The 19617-nt window shown below is 43.7% G+C and overlaps 4 protein-coding genes across 5 annotated transcripts; 1 reads left to right on the forward strand and 3 right to left on the reverse strand.

The window, feature by feature from the left end:
• Positions 1-8284, reverse strand: LOC111604419 (mediator of RNA polymerase II transcription subunit 12). The gene is made up of 8 exons (XM_023322475.2): positions 7565-8284; positions 4745-7514; positions 2943-4683; positions 2494-2883; positions 2123-2437; positions 1772-2065; positions 1409-1712; positions 1-1352 (listed from the first exon to the last, which is right to left on the reverse strand). The coding sequence occupies exons 1-8, from the start codon at positions 8175-8177 to the stop codon at positions 22-24; spliced, it is 7758 nt and encodes a 2585-aa protein (XP_023178243.2). The 5' UTR covers positions 8178-8284; the 3' UTR covers positions 1-21.
• Positions 8285-8700: 416 nt separating this feature from the next.
• LOC111604460 lies at positions 8701-10394 on the reverse strand. Its single transcript, XM_023322540.2, has 3 exons — positions 9811-10394; positions 9053-9741; positions 8701-8997 (listed from the first exon to the last, which is right to left on the reverse strand). The coding sequence occupies exons 1-3, from the start codon at positions 10301-10303 to the stop codon at positions 8890-8892; spliced, it is 1290 nt and encodes a 429-aa protein (XP_023178308.2). The 5' UTR covers positions 10304-10394; the 3' UTR covers positions 8701-8889.
• Positions 10395-10514: 120 nt separating this feature from the next.
• LOC111604459 (serine/threonine-protein kinase tricorner) lies at positions 10515-13185 on the forward strand. Its single transcript, XM_023322538.2, has 5 exons — positions 10515-11211; positions 11801-12010; positions 12070-12176; positions 12243-12727; positions 12799-13185. The coding sequence occupies exons 1-5, from the start codon at positions 10732-10734 to the stop codon at positions 12891-12893; spliced, it is 1377 nt and encodes a 458-aa protein (XP_023178306.1). The 5' UTR covers positions 10515-10731; the 3' UTR covers positions 12894-13185.
• Positions 13186-15843: 2658 nt separating this feature from the next.
• LOC111604457 (deformed epidermal autoregulatory factor 1) lies at positions 15844-19607 on the reverse strand. Of its 2 annotated transcripts, none has more exons than XM_023322536.2 (4): positions 19117-19607; positions 17521-18274; positions 16306-16943; positions 15844-16234 (listed from the first exon to the last, which is right to left on the reverse strand). In XM_023322536.2, exons 1-4 carry the CDS (start codon positions 19246-19248, stop codon positions 16064-16066), a joined length of 1695 nt encoding a protein of 564 aa, XP_023178304.1. In that variant the 5' UTR covers positions 19249-19607; the 3' UTR covers positions 15844-16063. The 2 variants fall into 2 exon arrangements, with proteins under 2 accessions (XP_023178304.1, XP_023178303.1); XM_023322535.2 differs by having other exon boundaries at positions 17512-18274.
• Positions 19608-19617: the final 10 nt, after the last annotated feature.

Raw genomic sequence — 19617 nt, forward strand, 5'->3', positions numbered from 1 at the left:
ACAAAATTAGAGTCCTAGTATCTAATAGGGTGGGGGCTGATGCGGGTACTGCTGCTGCTGACCCATCATGCTCGGTTGATTGGTCATCTGTCGTTGGAGCTGAGCAACCAAATTAGGAGTTTGCTGCTGATTCATGCTCTGCTGTTGCTGGACCATTCCTCCACCACCACTGGCACCCGCACCGCCACCAGCTTGTGGTCCGCCACCCATGCCACCACCGGCCATGCCCTGCATTTGCATCATTTGTTGGTGACGAAGTTGCTGCTGCTGAAATTGTTGCTGTGCGGGCAATACGCCCGGCTTGCCGCCACCTGTTGGTTGCTGTCGTGCATAGGGCGGTACCTGCCCAACTCCGACGCCCACCCCACCTGGTCCAGGTCCCATCATGTTGGTCATGGTCACATTTGGTGCTTGGTTCATATATTGACCACGATTGCCGGCCATCATACCGCCAGGCACTCCGCGCTGTTGCTGCTGTTGTTGTTGCTGCTGCTGCTGTTGTGCCACCACTGCTGCAGCCATAAAGTCTGGATTATTACGTTGTGCTTGCTGCATTTGAGGATTGAAATTGTTCATAAGGCCAGCTTGTTGTTGCTGTTGATTTGGCGCCATGCCCACGCCCACTCCCACGCCGCCTCCGCCGCCGCTTTGCTGTTGCATGCCTTGCTGCTGTTGCTGCTGCTGATACTGATTTTGGAAATTTTGAAACTGCACCTGCTGCTGTTGTTGTTGGATCATGCCCTGCTGTGGCATACCGCCCATCCCCATGTTTGGATTGTTGCCACCAGCACCAACACCGACGCCAACACCAACACCGCCATTGCCACCAGCACCGCCGCCTTGCATCATCGGATTGGCATTTGGATTGACCATGCCCACCATTCCTTGTGCCATTTGCTGCTGCTGCATCATGGGATTTTGCGGCATGCCCTGACCCACCATATTCATGCCACCCATTTGATTTGGCGCCATGGCACGCATATTGCCACGCATGAATTGTTGTTGCTGCTGTTGTTGTTGCTGTTGTAGCTGCTGTTGATTGGGATTCATTTGCTGCTGTTGCTGCACATTGGGTTGCTGTTGTTGCATGGCATTAAAGGCGGCCGCTGCCTGCGGATTCTGTTGTGCATTCATTTGTTGCTGCTGCTGCTGTTGCCGCAGCTGTTGTGCATTCATTTGCTGCTGCTGCGGTCCCTGTGGCTGTTGTTGTTGTGACTGCTGTTGCATAGGATTAAATCCACCTGGCGGTTGTTGTTGCTGCTGTTGGAATGAGCTCGGCTGCCGCTGACGCAGCATCTGCGACAATGCTTGCTTGGAGTTGGTATTTAGCGGCGGTCGTTCAATGCGATTCACTACAAATTAAATAAATTATTAACATATATCTGCACAGAATTCCAGAGGAACTTACTTTGCATGTTCTGTTGATGCTGATACTGATTATGATACTGTTGCGGTTGCTGTTGCTGTTGTTGGGGTGCATTATGCCATTGCTGTTGTTGCTGCTGTTGGCCGGACATGCCTTGTGGTCCACCAGGTCCAGGTCCTTGCATAAAGTTCATCTGTGTATTCGGTTGGCCATTGCCGCCCACGTTTAGCTGCTGCTGCATTTGATTTGGACCCATTTGTTGCATTTGTTGTTGTTGCTGCTGTTGTTGCATCAGTGCATTCTGCTGCTGCATCATGGCATTGGGTCCAAATTGCTGCATATTCATCTGGATGAGGAAATCGTATCAATAGTTGTCAAATTTTAGTTACATTTAATGACACGAACCTGCATATTCATGGGCATCTGTCCCATCTGGTTGGGCTGCATTTGCTGTTGCATATGCTGCTGTTGCTGCATTTGTTGTTGTTGCTGCTGTTGCTGCACATTGGGTGGCTGTTGGGGCTGTGGTGCCAGCTGTGGCTGCTGCTGTTGCGTATTTACCACTGGTGGCGTCTTTGAAACCTTTGGCTTGCGTTTGCGTGTTGTGGTGCCTTTACCACGGCCACGCCCAGTGCCAACTACAGCGCTGGGCGATTGATCCACCGACGAAGGCGTATCGGCCTTCATCATTTCATCCTTCTACAGAAAAAATTTCGGTAAGTCACTTGTCAGAGTAAATGCTACGGTTCGACTTACTATGCAAATTTTCTCTGGAACCGGCTCAATATCCTCCGGCGGCAGCGGCAAGGGCTCATAATAATAACTACTGGGCTTGACCAGACTGTGCGTGTGGTATTTGAGATTACGATGGGCCTCCTCGTAAGTGAGAGGCTTACGTTCCAGCTTGACGGCGCCGAACCATACCCATGAGAGCGGTGCTGGATTCTTGTGACCCTCGAGAATGTCCCAGACACTGATGCGCTGCTTATCCGATATACGCAGCTGCTTTTTGTCCATGTCGCAAATCTTGTTGCCCTTAGTGTCCATGCCCGCATGCTCGCAAGCTATGACCTGAAAGGAGATAGCTTTTAAGTATGTGTTAAGGTTCATAATTAGCGAAAACAAACCTCCGTGGGCTGCTTGTAGAGGGGTAGAAGTTGGCGTATGACGCGTATCGAAGCGTTATTCTTTTCGCCGATTTCTTTTTTTAGTTTCTTCATTAAATTTAGATACAGCTTTTTATTCTCATCTCGTTCCGATTGGCTGTCGGAGACAAGCGTCGAGTGCACTAAAGTAGCCAGCATGTCCACAACAGTAGTAAAGAGTTCACGATTACAGCTTAGATCTACGACACCCTGACAAACCAGTTGGGCGAGCAGAATAGCCCAGTCCGTAGTGGGAGTGCTGTTCTTTTGTATGGCATCAAACATGCCGCCCACTAACGAAAAGCGCAGCTGTAGTGCATCAAGAATCTCTTCACGTGCCTGTGGCTCATCAATGCCGCCAATGGTGTCCAGCTGTCAAGAGGACTCAAATATTAGCAATGAATACAAAAGGGTTTACGACACGCACTTACCTCAGCAAAGGACTGCAAGCACTGGGAGAGCTGCGAGTAGAGTGAAACAAGCAGATTCTCTTTATACTCATCCTGACCCTTTAGGCAAGTGAGTATCAGTCCCAGGAAAGGTTGATAATTGAGCGGCATCTTCTTATTGCGTGCTGCCATGCTTCCACCAGCGCCGTAGCTATTGCTACTGTGACAGCTGTTGCTCTTTTCCCGTTCGTCGCCGCTGCCGCTGCTGTTGCAATCGGATTTGGACACCTTAGAGAAGTAGTTCATGCTTTCGAGCACTTGACCGGCCACACGCAAGATGCGTCCCTGTACAGCAGGTGTTAGCTTGGCAATGAGCGGTGCTACCAGCCAAGTGGACGGCTTGGGTTTATGTGTGGATTTCAGGGCTCCCGGCAACGTCACCTCCTCCATGTGAAACACATCAATTGCCGCTCTGGCCACCGTATCTAGCCAAACGTTGAGCTCGGTGTTGTTGCTGAGCGATGTGTTGTTGCTCAGCGATTGGCGATACATAAGCTGCAAGTCCAACCAGGAAATGCGCAGAGTCCACTGATCTAAGTGTTCCAATATGCGCACTATCATCAAGCGCTGATCCAACTCTGATATAATATTGAATTCGGCCTCCGGATAACAGATCATGTGCAGCACGCGCTGCGCCTGCTTTGCGGTCAGCATCTCGTCAATAATCATATCGCATAATTGTTCTGCATTCTTCAAGCAGCGCTCCAAAACATGCTCCTGTGCACAGATCTGTTTGAGAACCGCTTGCGCAAACTCCAGCAACGAGATTTGCTCGTTGCCAGCCAAGCTGCTGCCAGTTGGTTGCTGGAGAGACTCCTGTTCACTGCCCAGGCTGCCCTGCTGCAAGTCGCTGGTTCCCAGTATCTGGCTGAGATCTGCTGGTCGTTGTTCGTTGCTCTTGGGTGTGCTGCCAGGATGCACGGGCGTATTGAAACCGCTGCGTTTACCACTGCCAAAAGCACTGCCGCTACCAGAAGAACCCAAGCCGCTAGCACCTAGCGGAGTCTTAAGCGCCGCATTGTCCACCACAATGAGTATGGCCTTTAACACAGCTAAAACCGCCGCAATGGGTATGGTTTTGTGGGCTCCCACAAGCAGATGACGATCACAGCTTAGGCGTATGCTAAAATCATTGCCAACAGCATGCAGCGGATTGGGGGATGTGCTCACCGAGTACATGCCTGGCTGTGGGATTTCCAGTGTCTTGAAGAGTTTTAGTACTAAATGACAGGTGAGCCGCGCGCCTGCTTCCGCATCCACACTCAGTTCGCTGCCGCCGGCGCCGCTAACCGAACGCGCCAGCGTAGGCAGTGCAAATTTACTAACGAAGTCCGCAAGCGAAAAGCAATGTCTAGCCACCAGAATACACACGAAGACGGCCAGCGCATTGTGCGTTTTACTTTGGCCAATGTCCACTTGAGCCCCCAGATGTGGATATCTTGGACTCTTGCTGCCGCTGCACAAGCTCTGCAAGGCAGCGATCCACTCTTCGGATAGAACATTACAGCTGGCTGTTAGCTCGGCGCAAGCAAGCGCTACATCGTTTAGACGTTCGTTGTCCGTCTCCCGGCATACGGCTATGACGGCATTTGACACAAAACTGTAAACATTGGCAGGGGATTCATGCAGCTGACGCAGCCAGTGGGACTCCAATTTGCCACCACGCCGTGGCGTTGCAAACAGCTCTTGCAGCAGTTGCGGATTGTAGCCTTGTGGAGCCATGCTGTGAAATTTAAAAGAATGATTAGAATTTGAAGATGTCCAATTATAACTAAGAAACTTACCTCAGCTGTTCGGGCGTATTGAAGATATCCTTGAAACGTTTGATGCAGTTCAACTGTTGATAGTATTCGGCAGCCTGCTCCTTACCCTGCAGCAGTATGCAGGACTCATGCAGATCGCTTAAATAGGCAAGTATACAGCGCTCCGCGGAGCTGCATTCGCTCGGATTGCTCACATGACGTATAGTGCGACAAAGTCCTTCAAAAACGGACACCGTCTGCTCGGGCGAGAGCAAAAGACAGCTGTGATACCGTCGCAGAATGCTGACAATGTAGAGGGCCAAAGAGGTGGTGTAGCCACGTACCATATTTGACTTTTTCTGTTGCAGCTGATGCTCCACCTCGGGTAATTCTTTGAGCAAATGATCGCACAGCTCGAGCAGACTGTAAATGTTAAGCGCAAGTTCCATTAGATCGAACAAAAATGCAACATGCTCCTGCACGGGCAAATAGTTATTGTTGCCCAGAGCAAAGCCATTCAGTTGTTCTAGAACATTGGCCGCACACTGCGCGGTTACTACATGCTGATCAAAGTAGGCCATATGCTGACACTTGGCTGTAGTCGCTTCAAAGTTGAATTCATTGCGTGAATGCTTCTTCACCTTGCCGCCTTCGGCCACATCGATGCTGAACTTCTTTGTGAAGAGTTTGCCAATTTCTTTGGACATTTTTTTGACCGCATGTTTCTTTTCGTCTCGCTCCTTGCCCACGCCAAAGAGCAATATATAGCGCTGATTGCTTTCGCTGCTGTAACTGGACATGCTGGGATCGTCCTGCGGTATGGGAAAGTGCTTGGTGTACACATAGTGCCTGGATATGCTGACGCCAGTGCCTGGAGTATCAACGCCACCCTCCCCGTCGCCAGGTGCTCCGATTTTCGGACTGTCAGGTGCCTCATGTTGTTGCCCCTTTTCCTTTATATTTTGCACCAGCTTATCCAGATCATCATCCACATTAGAATCATCAAATTCATTGTGCTTGAAGTCAATGCCAATGCTCGAACCAAAACCATCGTCATCAAATCCGTGAGTAGTTGCGCTACTATTGGGTGGCGGTGGCGCTGGCGGCGGTGGTGAACTTTTCGCTGTTGTTTTGTGCACAAGCATCGACTCCAAAAGTAGATCTCCACGCGAGATTAGCGTGTGCATGTATGCATTATGCGAGAAGACATCGTGACGTATAAGCGCACTGAACAGCTGTACTAAATTTGTAAATTCCGTGCGCTGTTGGGCACTGCTATTATGCTCATCCAAAACGGGCGCATCGTGATCCAGAAAGTGCATTAGAACATGCTGAAAGACGGGTAGCCCGTCAATGATGCCCGCACCAGAAGCCAGAGAGTCCTTATCTTCTTTATCGCCACATTGATCAGCTGGCGTACTGGTTACATCAATCTGGCGCTTGTCCAGCAAAATGGCCACAACAATGGCTCGATGCTCACCCCAACGCTGGCTGGATACGGCCCACTCGCAAAGAATACGCACCGTATCCGCATCCTGCTTTGGCTCATATGGAGCACGTGGCTGCTGTTGCTGCTGTGGATCCTCCTCAGGGCGGCGCAGCTGCGAAGTTTGTGGTGGAAATATATGAGCATAGAGCGTGTCAATTGAATTGCACTGATCCATGCGCTCAAAGCAGTGCGTGTCCAGATGGTCCAACGTTGCTAGCACATTGGTATAATGATTCTTGCCAGCGTTCAGCCACTTAGAGGCGAACCAGCGTTGTTCTGCGTGCTGGGTGCGCAATACAATGTCCGCCTCGGCGGCACGTAGTTGCTTGCGTAGCTCGTGGTTGGTACGTGGGCAACGAGATGGCATTGGCAAAACTGAGGGCGCCAGGGGTAAATGATCGAGAGGACTGCCGACCAGAGATGAGGGCGCACGATGTGCAGCTATACCGCTCCATACCAAAGCCGTAGGGCACTCGATGGTAATCACCTGCAGTATGGTGCTCAAATACAGAATAATGTCACGATGATGTGGACAGTTCATATATTCATGAAGCGCCTGCTCATACGGATCAATATTTGGCTGTTGCTGTTGCTGTTCATCAGCCCCATCTATTTCCATAGCTTGCGACTTGATTACCGCCTGTTGCTGTTGCTGCTGTTCAACAGCCGCATTGAGGAGTTGAGCCAGCTTTTTGGCTACTAGGTTTGCCATCTTGCGGCACAACCGCTCGGACTGGACAAAGTCATGCATGTACTGCAGTGCAAAGCTTAGCACCAGCTTCTTTAGTGGCTCATCGAAACTGGCCTGTGTGCGCATCTTGTCCAACAAATCCAATATCCAATTAAGAAACTCCTGACGATCAAGCAAGGATTCCTCGTACATATATTTGCTTAACTGGTGGCAATACTTCCAGTATTTTAACGCATTGCGACTATCCTCGAACTGACTGCCAACGCCGGAGATACTAGAGCCCGGAGGTACGGCACCGGCGTTCGCTCCAGCTGCCCCAACAGTTGCAGAACCACCCAGTGTAGCCAGTGCTGTACCTGGTGGCGCAGAAGATCCGGGCACAGCACCGCCAGCTGCAGCGCCGCCGACGGCACTGGGCTGGCCATTAGCTGGACTGTGTATGGGAGGCAGCGGACTGGACATGCTAGGTACCGGTATAACATTGGACGTGGTACTAACCACACTGCTGTTATTGCTGCTGCTGTTGTTGTTGCTGCTGTTGCTGGTAGCAGTCCCATTACTGTTGCTACTAATGCTGCTAGTGGTAGATGAGCTACTGCTACCATTTGCTTGTATTCCATTCTTATCGTGTGCTAAAAAACGGAACGATAATGACTAACTCCATTCAAAAGCTCATACTTACATTGTTGATAGTATTCCTGCAATTTTGGCAAAAGCTCCTTCATGAACTTGATCATATTACTTGTCCATTCGGCTGCCGGGTCATATATGCTACGCTTTTTGTTCTTCGATTCGGTAAAACTTAGCGTGTATGCGGCGCTGAGTTTGATAAACCAGGTGGCACGCTGCATATTGACCTGGTTCTCGCAAAGCGTTATAAATATTTCCTCCTTCTTGTTAAAAGAGGGCGCGCGCTTTGCTAGACTAAGCAGCGGCTTATTGCCCGCTAAGTCTTTAAACCAGGCATCCACTGTACACTTGCGACGCGGCGACACCGGCCAAAAGTTGTCTTTGCAATTTATTTGCTGTTTCTTTCGTACCGTATCCTGCAGCGTCATTAACTCCTCTTTTTTGGCCAGCACGCCGCTAAAGAACGCGCTCACCTTGCTAGCGTTCACATTTGAGGTGTGTGCTGTGCCAAATTCATCAGACAGCGGTGGTGTCGTTATAATACCATGTTTCACGTTTGAGGGCGTCAATTCATCCTCGCGCTGTTTGGCGTCTTGGGGATAGATATCCGGAGGTCCTAGGCGTGTGCGCTTTAATGGTCGCTTCTCCTGCAACAACGAGAGCATCGTTGCGACCTTTAAAATATGTTTTCACGCAATTATTTTAAAAGTTTCTTCGCAATTTTCACTTGAGTCAGACACAACAAATAACACGAAAACAAATATATGTATATCGTTATCGTACAATCGATTTTTTATTCTCACGTTGCCTTTTCCAACACTAAGTAAGTTAGAGATGAGCATATTACGTTTTTATCGATACATAAATAACGAGCTGTTTTCAAACGTTATTGTTGTTTAAAATATACCGCTGTTCATTTAAACATATACAACTATTCTGACTGATGTATAAATGCAATAATCTCAAATAACTGATTTCTGATTTCTTCCTTTAATTATTGCCACGGCTTATCTTATGTCTGATGCATAGCCATACTATACGATTCTTTTTTCTGTATATACGAATCCTAGTTTAACTATATGTACAAATCCAAGTATGCTTTCATATGACAAATCAGAAAACAATTAACAATAAAGATGTAAATTTATATTCAATTTAATATGATTTAAAAAGGTGCTTAATTTATTTTTGAAATAAGCGTTATTATCGTGTAATATAAAGCACTTAAAGTGTAATATAACAGAAGGATAAATATACATTAAATACTTTTATAAAATTCTAAGTATATAATTTGGTATACGAACAGCTTATTGGTATTCTCTTATGCGAATGCATAATGATGTGTATAAGCTTAACTGACATCTCGAAATAACATCATCAACGATCGAATTCCGGTTCGTCGCTATAATAATGTTCAGTGGAATGCATCCCTTGACTACACTCAAAGTATAAGATCAGTGATTTCGAGGCAAAATCGGTTGGTAGCTAAAAGAAACGCAAATCAAAATTATGGATAACACTACTTAAGTCAGCTACTCACTCTTTCAATGATATCATGCCTAATATCTGTTGCAGCTGCATAAAGCACCAACGGCTGTTGTGTCCGTCGTTGAGCTAAGATGCTGAGCATGTCTACAATGAAGGCATCGGTTATGCCCAGGCAGTAGCAGATGTTCAGATACCGCAACTGTTCGTTATTGCGGATTAAATTCAAGAGCTCCGATTCCCCAATATCTCGGGCGCATTGCAATGAGAGGCACTCCAATTGAGTTAGATTCGCCAGTTGAGCCACGCAACGATCATTGCGAGGCTTGCACACAAGCCATTTGAGTGTTTTGATTGAGCCAATGCGTTGCGCCTGCTCCTCGTCGATCCATTGCTTACGTTGCAATATGAGATATTCCAAATTCGTAGCGCACTTGCTACCCAAAGTTTTGAACAAGCGCGCCTTTTGGTTATCTGGACAATTAAGCTGAAGATATTGCAAGTTGGGGAACATCGACAAGACTGTAAGATCGGCATCACTATCCTGAAAGCTGAATTTCTCTATCTGTCGACAATTTATGGCCAGTTGCTTAAGCGCATTAGTAGTCAGAAATTTCTTGGCATTTTTCAGCTGCAGTTTTCGTAAATTCCTCATGGATTTGGTAATGGCAATGAAATCGGACGCTGTTACTTCGTCGTACATTTGCAACTCCTTCAGATTAAAGAAGTGGCGCAATTCTTGTACTGGTGGGAAATAATGAAATTATTGAACAATGCAAACTGTTAAAGAATCGAATTTTACTCAAAACTTACATTCCCTGCGCTCAAAGCATTCCAAGCCAAGATATTGTATGTGGGGCAGCCGCAGCTTCATACATTTAATTAGATCTATGCTGGTGCTTTTGTAATTACGTACGTAAACCTTCTCTAGCGTTGTTAATTTCAGCAAATACGGCTGGGCCCTGACCACCGTAACATTGCGCAGCGTAATGCTCTCCAAGCGGACGCAGAATCTCGACACCAAAGATAATATTTGCAGCGGATGATCATCGTCGCGGTAGCAAGTTAACCTTTTGACATTGGCTCCGCACATCCATAAAAAGGCACGCCAATTGTCCAAATTACGTAGCTTTATGTCGCTATCAACTATTTCTTCGAATCGTTGTCGGTGTAGGTATGCAAATGCATCGCGAAACCTTCGGCAGCAGAGTGCAAAACTGACTTGATCATCTAAGTTATGTAGCAACTTGAATATCAACAGTAAACATTGAAAATTGAGGTCCGAAAAGTCGGTTGTGCGCGCCATGATAGTATTTGTTGCGCTTTAATAGAATAAAATAAAAACATAGTTTGCACAAAAGGTAATTAACTATCAGCTGATTTTTAATAGTATCGACATATCCCGTATATCGATTTCGCTTAAAGAGTGGCTGCATTAAAGTTATTTACAAAATACTGAACTTCTTATCAGAAAATGAGCTCATGCCATTCGATTGAAATACATTCGATTAATTTCATGGATATCAACCCTACGCACAATAAGAAAGAACGACGATAACGAAACACGAAAGAGAGGTAGCAATTTAATAAATTACAAAGGAAAAAAGGCAATACAATAATTTAAGCTGTGTGTCTGCTTTAAGCAAGTGCATAATTCGTGCAAGGACATTAAACTCCACGACACGCATACAGACACAAACACACGCCAGCAAGAGCAACACACACACAGTTTAGATGATGAGCAGCAGAACGGACACGGATGGCTCCTCGATACGTTTCAGCGATCACACACTGGACAAAGCCACCAAGGCCAAGGTGACGTTGGAAAATTATTACAGCAATTTGGTGACACAATACGGCGAGCGAAAACAGCGCTTAGCCAAACTAGAAGCGCAGCTGAAGGACGAAAGTCTAACAGAATCACAGCGCCAGGAGAAACGCTTACAGCATGCGCAAAAAGAGACGGAATATTTGCGTCTTAAGCGATTGCGTCTTGGTGTCGAGGATTTTGAAGCATTAAAAGTCATCGGACGCGGTGCTTTTGGCGAGGTGCGTTTAGTGCAAAAAAAGGATACGGGACATGTGTACGCGATGAAAGTGTTGCGCAAAGCGGACATGCTCGAAAAGGAGCAGGTGGCACACGTACGCGCTGAGCGCGATGTTCTCGTAGAAGCGGATCATCAATGGGTGGTCAAGATGTACTACAGTTTTCAGGTAAGAATGCAAGCAAGTCCAAATAAATATCAAGCTCGCACACAATTCGCAACATGCAGTTGAAAATCAATAAACCAATACAAGTGCAAAAGCGTTTGCCAAATCATATGGTCTACGCTGTGTTGTTGTTTGCTATCGTTCGTACTGTTGTTGTTGTTTTGATTTGTTCTTGGTGAAAGTTTTCACACACACAGATACATGCCTATGCATGCGTATGCGTATGTGTATTTGGTTGGGTGTAAATAGTTCATTATAATGAAGAAATCAACAACTTTCGTGCAGCTTCGTAACAGTTTAACTTTCCTTAAATACGTTTATATGACATTTTCTAACATGAGATACGCAGAAGCACGACAAAGAAACGAAAAATTCATGATTCACTTCATGATAGAAATAAAATATATTTTTTTTTTGTTTTTAGTATTATTAGTATCAATAGCATTATTCATACGATTCACACGAATACTATCCACTTATATTTATTTCAAATTTCCACAATTAATTCGCCAACTCAGTAATATAAACCCGCCCCAGTTTAAATGTCTCGATTTGCTTAGCTTTAATAATTGGTCTTTCGATTGCATTACAGGACCAGGTCAATTTATATTTGATAATGGAATTCTTGCCTGGCGGTGATATGATGACGCTCCTAATGAAGAAGGACACGCTATCCGAGGAGTGCACACAATTCTATATAAGTGAAACAGCGTTAGCGATCGATTCAATTCATAAGCTAGGTTTCATACACAGGGATATTAAGCCAGATAACTTGCTGCTGGATGCGCGAGGGCATCTAAAGGTAAGCACATTATCAATATAACATATACATATTATTAATAGTAAAATTTATTTTTATAGCTCTCTGATTTCGGATTATGCACGGGTTTGAAGAAGTCACATCGCACGGACTTTTATCGAGACTTATCGCAGGCGAAACCATCCGATTTTATTGGCACGTGTGCCAGGTTAGTGACAATAAGCCAAACAAATGGAAAGTAGAATTTGCAATAATTTTCATTTCACTTATGCAGTCCTATGGATTCGAAGCGACGCGCAGAGTCCTGGAAACGAAATCGTCGTGCTCTGGCTTACAGCACAGTGGGTACGCCCGATTATATAGCGCCCGAAGTATTCCTGCAAACCGGCTATGGACCTGCGTGCGATTGGTGGTCGTTGGGTGTTATTATGTACGAAATGCTAATGGGATATCCGCCATTCTGTTCGGACAACCCTCAGGACACGTATCGCAAGGTGATGAATTGGCGCGAAACGTTAATATTCCCGCCCGAAATACCCATATCGGAGGAGGCCAAAGAGACGATCATCAATTTCTGTTGCGAGGCCGATCGACGTTTGGGCTCACAGCGCGGATTGGAGGATCTGAAGTCGGTGCCATTCTTTCGCGGCGTTGATTGGGAACACATTCGAGAGCGGCCAGCTGCAATACCCGTTGAAGTGCGCTCCATTGACGATACGTCCAATTTTGATGAATTTCCGGATGTTTCGCTGGAGATACGTAAGTGCAATTTATTTCCGTGTATGTTGGACATTGTTGAATTGTCGCAAATTCTTATTTTCATTGTTCAGCGTCGGCACCTGTACCGCAGGGCGGTGAAATTGCCAAGGATTGGGTCTTCATTAATTACACGTACAAGCGCTTTGAGGTGCGAAATTTGGAATGAAGCTGCGCAGCTTGCCGGTAGCCACACTTTGCCACCATCATTACCACCACCACCACTCACAACACCACCACCAGCAACAGCTGCATCTGCAGGAGCAGCAGAAACCACAATTGCAATCGTAGTCTCTCTAACACCATCATTAAGAGCATTCTCAATCGCTATAAAACTTAATTTTCCTTTTGAATGTCTTACCTACATGTGTATTTAAATACTATAGCTAACATTTGTGATTCCAAAAGAAACAAAACAAAAAGAAAAGAAACGAAAAAAAAAACAACAACAAAACGGAGCAAACGCAAGAAAAGTGAAAAATATGTATGCATTGTATTTGTAAATGTTTTGCGCCTACAATTAAGTTTAAATGCTTAAATTAACTAATTCATCACTGTCTTTGGCTTTGTTTAATCCTCCTTCAAGCGTCCCTTTGAAAATCGTGTTTTGAAATATGGCACTTGAATAACCAATTTGGCAATTGTTTATAAATTATATGTTTGTTTTTCTTCATTGGGCAGCAGCGAAATTTGTTAATAAATTTCATATATATGTATGTACGTATATCCACAATATTATTATTTAGATAATTGTGAAATGTTTTATATTTAGGCACGTTATTTAATATACTTACATATGTATGTTTTGTATTTATTAATTATGAAACACCCACATTTATTCTATGTACCAATCACACAAATTAGTTACTAAACTAACCACGAAAAAACAACAGCAATTTAAAGGTCGGTTTCGTTCAGTGTATACACCCCCCACAAACCCCCACACACACAAACACAGAGAATTCCCTTACCTCCTACAATCCTGAATATTATTGTAGTTATTTCTTACAGTTTTTTGGAGTTTCGTGTGTTTTCGAACAAAAGTTATCGCTGGTAAAACGCAAGCAAATTAAATCGAATTATATACTACAGCTAAACAAAAAGATAAATAAATGAAAGAATCTATCCGAGCAAAACTTAAAGTAATTAAAGCATACCTATAAATAAATGAAACGAGTAAACAAGTTTTAAGAAATTATTTTTGGTAATAGACTATAATAATAAGCATATTAATAATATGTAATGCAAAATGCAAAATGCAATAATAAATGAAACATGTGCATAATATTGACTAACAACTAAATTATATTGATGTATTTTTAATTAAGTGCATAATGGGGCATCTTCGAGCAGTAAATATGAGGAATGGAGGACTCTTTACATTACTTTAGATCCTGGATTTTGCGTTTCACATTCTGTAATTAATTACTTTACTGACCTTTTCTATGATCTAGTTTCCATAATAAAACGATGGGTTAGGAGGGACAATGGTTAGAGAGGAATGCAATATAAAGACATTAGAGAGAGCTTCCAATGAAAGAGTCGCCAGAGAGGGCAACAGAATGCTGTTCGAGGCATGTTGAAAGTTCATCACAAAACTGCATTATGAAGGAAGGAGAGCGAGTCAGATGGCTAAGCTGTCCGATGGAACTGTCAAAAAAGACAAATAGAAATCAAATATATGCGAATAATCAACAGATATTTATTTATTATTTTTGTGAAGCAAAAGAAAATTGGGAACCCACTGCACGGCGTTCTCGATGTACGATCCAATAAGTATGCTATGCTACACGACTTGCTGTGTACTTGGCATTAAAAGCAAGTCCTAGAACATCAACTGAACACTCAATTACTTACCTGACAATACAGTAAAGAACAAAAAAAAGAACACAAAAAGAATTCGACAAATAGTAAGGATTATACATTTAAATGTAAGTATATATATTTCTTTTTTCTTATCTTCCATCGCTTTTGATATTTCGCACTCTCTATTTGCATGTTCTGTTGTATTGGTGTTCAGTGTTCGACTGTTTGTAGGTGAAATTTGAAAAAAAAAATATAAACCGTTACAGACATCTGAAAAGATTTCAAATTCGCCGTGAATCGGCTTAGAATCAACGGACTGTAACTGATCTCTGATAAATAGCCATTGGTGTTCGTGTTCGTGTGTGTTTCCGCTGTATGTGTGTGGGTTTGTGTGTGTGAACTGGAATATATAGCTAGTTGTTTAAAGACATATATATATATAATATATATACTACATACATAAGTATATATGAATGTGTTTGCATATGAACTACAGACTACTAGAAATTGTTACAGCTTCTTACGGGTCAGTAAACTTTACAAAGGAATTTGGGACAGAGTACTGCAACGACACAGAAATGTACACAAAACTAAGTAATTAGTTAATAGCTAAATGTTCATCTCGATTAAATGTAAATGTTTGTGTTTTTGTTTGGTTTTTCTTCACATCGTTTCGTTTTTATTTTATTTTATTTTATTTTAGTTTTGTTTTGTTTTGCTTTGTTTTGAAATCTTTATTGGATGCTTGTAACGACGGGCAGTAGATCCATAAAATTATAATCGTAAAATGTTAAAAGTTTAACTATGTGCTTAGTGTCTAATGAAAAATGTATACATAGACGAATATGTATTGTATTTCCGCTTATTCTCTCGCTTTTGGTTGTTTCTTATTATTTGTTTGTGTTTTATTATTCTTTTATTTATTTTTTTTTACTTTTATACTTTTGTTTTATGCAAAAAGTTGTCAAGCTGAGAAGGGAATGAGGGACATTCTTTCGGGGGACTTTGTTTTTTGTTTTTATTTTATATTTTTTTGTGGGACCTTTGTTAGTTATGCTATGCGTGTTGCAACTATTTATTAATTTAATTTAAATTGAATTACATGTTAAAGTTTTTTTCGGATTTTGTTGCATTATCTCAAATCGTAGCTAAACCTTTTCATTTACGCTATGCCAAGTTGTCCATTGTGGACGCTTGCTTTGATTTACGCTTGCTACAAATGTTCTGATTACGTTCTCTTTCTTTCTTTCTTTTTTGGATTTTTTGTTTGTTTTCGGTTCTTTCTTCTCTACGGTCGATAGTAAAATGTATATATAAATATATATACATATATATATTTATATAGTTATATATACTTTTAAGAATTACATTATAATAGGACATAAGTCTAATGGGAGGGCTTGCTAAGGATATTGGGAGAGGGGTCTCGTGTACTGGTTGGACAAGGAATTAGTTTATCTGATTGGGATAGGAGCCTTGCATAATCATATATTAATTAGTAGTAAAATTTGTATGTACAATTCGTTACGTTGCTTAGGACTGATCATCGATCAATAACATGACCTGTTGCGTTGTCGTTTGTGGATTCCTTGCGCATTCCACCTGATGAGCATTCCAATCCTTACGCTGGCAAAATTCCGAACAATACGGCGTCTTTCGACACAGCGAGCACTCGGCCAGCGCTTCCCGATTGCAGTTGGCGCACTATACAAAATAAAATTATAATATGTAATGAGGCTTTGAATATTATATAAGTTAGGTCTATGTGTGTCTACCTTCTTGGCCGATATGATCTCGTTGCCGTGTAATGAGCCCGATATGTTGGGATCATCGATGTCTGTGTGCACCTGGACACGCATCGCAGAGACCGCTGCATCGCGTTCCTTTTGCAGAACCTCGATGCGTCGCTCGTAGTTTTGCTTAATGTCGTTGAGCAGGCGTTTGAAATCGTTAGTTGCCTTTACCATGGTGCAGTAGACGTGCTCGATGTTCTTCATCGATTGACTACCATCCAGTACGGCAATGGAGCCCGTATCGTTGATGTTTACCACAAACGTATCGCGCTCATACGGATTGCCCATTTGCGTTTGGTCAACCAGCTCGGTGGAGGTGTCTAAACTGTCATTGAGCGTCGCCCACGGTTCATCCTTGGACGTTATGTTATCTTCCGCTAAAAACATATTGTTATCATCCACAACACTGGTGGCGGTCGTTTGCGTTGGGTCCATATTGTTGTTGATGTTGTTGTTGATGCTGCTACCACTTGTATTGTTGTTGTTAGTGTTGCTATTGTTGTTATTATTATTGTTGCTATGTGTATTGCGTTTACGTTTGGGCCCTGGTTCCACATCTAATTCGGTTTGATTTCGCTTTCGTCGCTTATACGGTGTGAATAGACGTACAGGACCAGAAGCTAGAAGGATCAAGAGTACCATATTGTTAAAGTGTATTGTCCAAAAGAAGTATGTGACAGATATATACTAGAATATCCTACGTTACAAAGCATATAACTACTTGTCAGCTTGAGTGGGCTTTACTAAGATAAGATAGATTTAAATTCATTTTATTTTGCAATTTGTTGTAAAGAATTGCTTGGCATTCGGTTATATTTATTAAGGAAAGTCTTAAATTGAGTAATGCATAATATGTTTAATAATTCATATAGTCTGCTTTCATCAGATCATAGAAATCAGTTAGGAGTACAGATTTTATCTTGATTCCCGCTGAAAGCCGAATCACAATGGCCAATTCGATTCCAACTTGCAATAAATAGAATTTCTAGAGCACATAATCAAATAAATAAAGGACTTCGCTAAGTATATGACTACAAATGAAATAAACTAAATATGAAAATAATTACAATTTCAAGGCGTCACATGCATTTTGAGCTGCCGCTGAAGTTTATTTAAAATATATTTTCGAATATCTAAATGGGGCTTATATATATTTATATTTGTTGTTTGTAAGTATGCATCTCTCACCTGACTCACCTGCTTCGTCGTCACAGCAGACTGTGCAACTGCAGTTGGTTGCATGTGGCGTTAGCGTGCCCTCATCAATGAGGGACTGCAACGATTTACCACTATATTTGATAGAGCGTTTCCAATCTTTGCTCGAGCCACGACCACACACGTGCTCAAATTCACTGGGCGTATGCCATTTGTCTTTATATTTGACACAGCGCCCTCGTCCTCCAGAGCCCAGCTTGCTGCGATATAGTTCGGCGGAAGTGGTTTTACAGCGTATCGGGAAGACCTCCATGTGCTGTGTACTGGATGTTGTTTCCGCCCAGCCGGTGGAGCCACTTGTGTTGCCTGCGCCGCCGCCGCCAGCAGCATGATCCAGTGTACCCATGCTGTCATGGCTATTATTGCTACCAGAGCCATCGTGATTCAGTCCAATGGTATTTGTGGCGGTGGTGTTTGTGTTGCCGGCGTTGCTATTAACGCTCGTCTGCGTTTGCTGCTGCTGTTGCTGTATGACAATCGTTTTTAGGTCAGCGCCCATGCTGACCGTGCTGCCGGACAGGTAACCATTGTTGTCGACGCACAACACCGGTTTAAAGTGCGGCAGCTGATCGGGCGTAATCACATTATAGGCTGTCCCAGTTATCATTGAACCGATTGGCAATGATACGGGTACTGACACAACACCGCCGCCGCCGCTTGCACCGCCGTTGTTGCCGCCGCCGCTGCCGCTGTTGTCGTTTGAGGAGGATGTGACCATGCGAACTTTCGTATCCAACTGCATTACCATAGCGCACATTACAGAGTCACAAGGAGTTACAACGAAGATGCGTTGTTGTTGTTATTGTATTTGGCGTCACATTAACATTAACAACAATTTAAGCGTTAATTGATTTTTATTTTGTTGTAGTTGTAATTTATTTGTAATTTAACATGGAAGAAATCAAAGAAAATTTCGTTTGTGTAAGTAAACAACACAGCATGGAAAAATGAAAATCGGTATACACAACAATTTGCGCCACACACAAATTCTGACGTTGTTGGAGTTGGCTATGATGGTGGTGGTGGTAATGGTGGTGGTGGTGGTGTTGGTGGCGGGCTCTTGCTCTAACGTTGGCTCTGGCTCTGGCTCTGGCTCTGAGACTCGAACTGTCACTGTGGGCCGTGTAGGGCGCAAGCACCGCGCGCATTTTTGTTGCGCCGCCTCCGCCTCCCCCCTTTTGGCAGCCCACAACTGTACGCCGCTCGACCCCACTACACCCCCTTGCCTTACACACACCACTTGTTCTATAGAGAGGCACACAAACACATACACACATACATACACACACACACACATACATACACACACACACACATACACACACACACACACACACACACATACATACAGGCACTTGCACATCCCCACACAAACACTCACTCACGCACACACACATGTACAAGTGTATACATATTTGACAGTAGGCAGCGCGTTCTACAACTGCGCGTTGGCTGCGCGGGCATCCAACGAAACGAAGCACGAAGGAACTATTTAACGAGCAACGCACGAGCCAACGAACCAACGAACCACCCTTGCCGCCAACGCCACTCTGAGTCGGTTTTTGTGTGTTGATTTACCTGATGATGATGGTGATTCTCTAATGTGACCTCTTCTTTCACAACATCGCGCACGTCGTCGGTTAATGCGGCCAAATCTTTCACTTCACGTATTCTGCTCAGATGCAGCTCAGTTGAGGAATCCTGTTCCATTCTGCACCACAACAACACGACAAAACAAATGCACTCTTCTTCTTCTGCTTCTATTGGTTTCCTTTTTCTGTTTGTTGGATATGAATGTGAAGTTGTTCATCGAATTGTTGCAATTGCAATTGGGCTACGACAACTACGAAGTCTGTTGTCGTTGCTATTGTTGTTGTTGTTGTTGTTTTGATTGTTGTTGCGTTTGCGATTGCTTTGCGCGCACACTATTCACATTGAATTTGTATTGTGCACGTTGCTTTTGGCTATTTACAGTTATTTTTATATGTTGCAATTTACATTTTTACATTTCTTAAAAGTTGATACCCGCAGCGATATAAGAAACACAACGATGTATCGATATTTTATTTTCTGCTCATT

The sequence above is a fragment of the Drosophila hydei genome, unplaced genomic scaffold (assembly GCF_003285905.1).
Source record: "Drosophila hydei strain 15085-1641.00,03,60 unplaced genomic scaffold, DhydRS2 tig00000001-arrow-pilon, whole genome shotgun sequence".
Taxonomy (NCBI): domain Eukaryota; kingdom Metazoa; phylum Arthropoda; class Insecta; order Diptera; family Drosophilidae; genus Drosophila; species Drosophila hydei.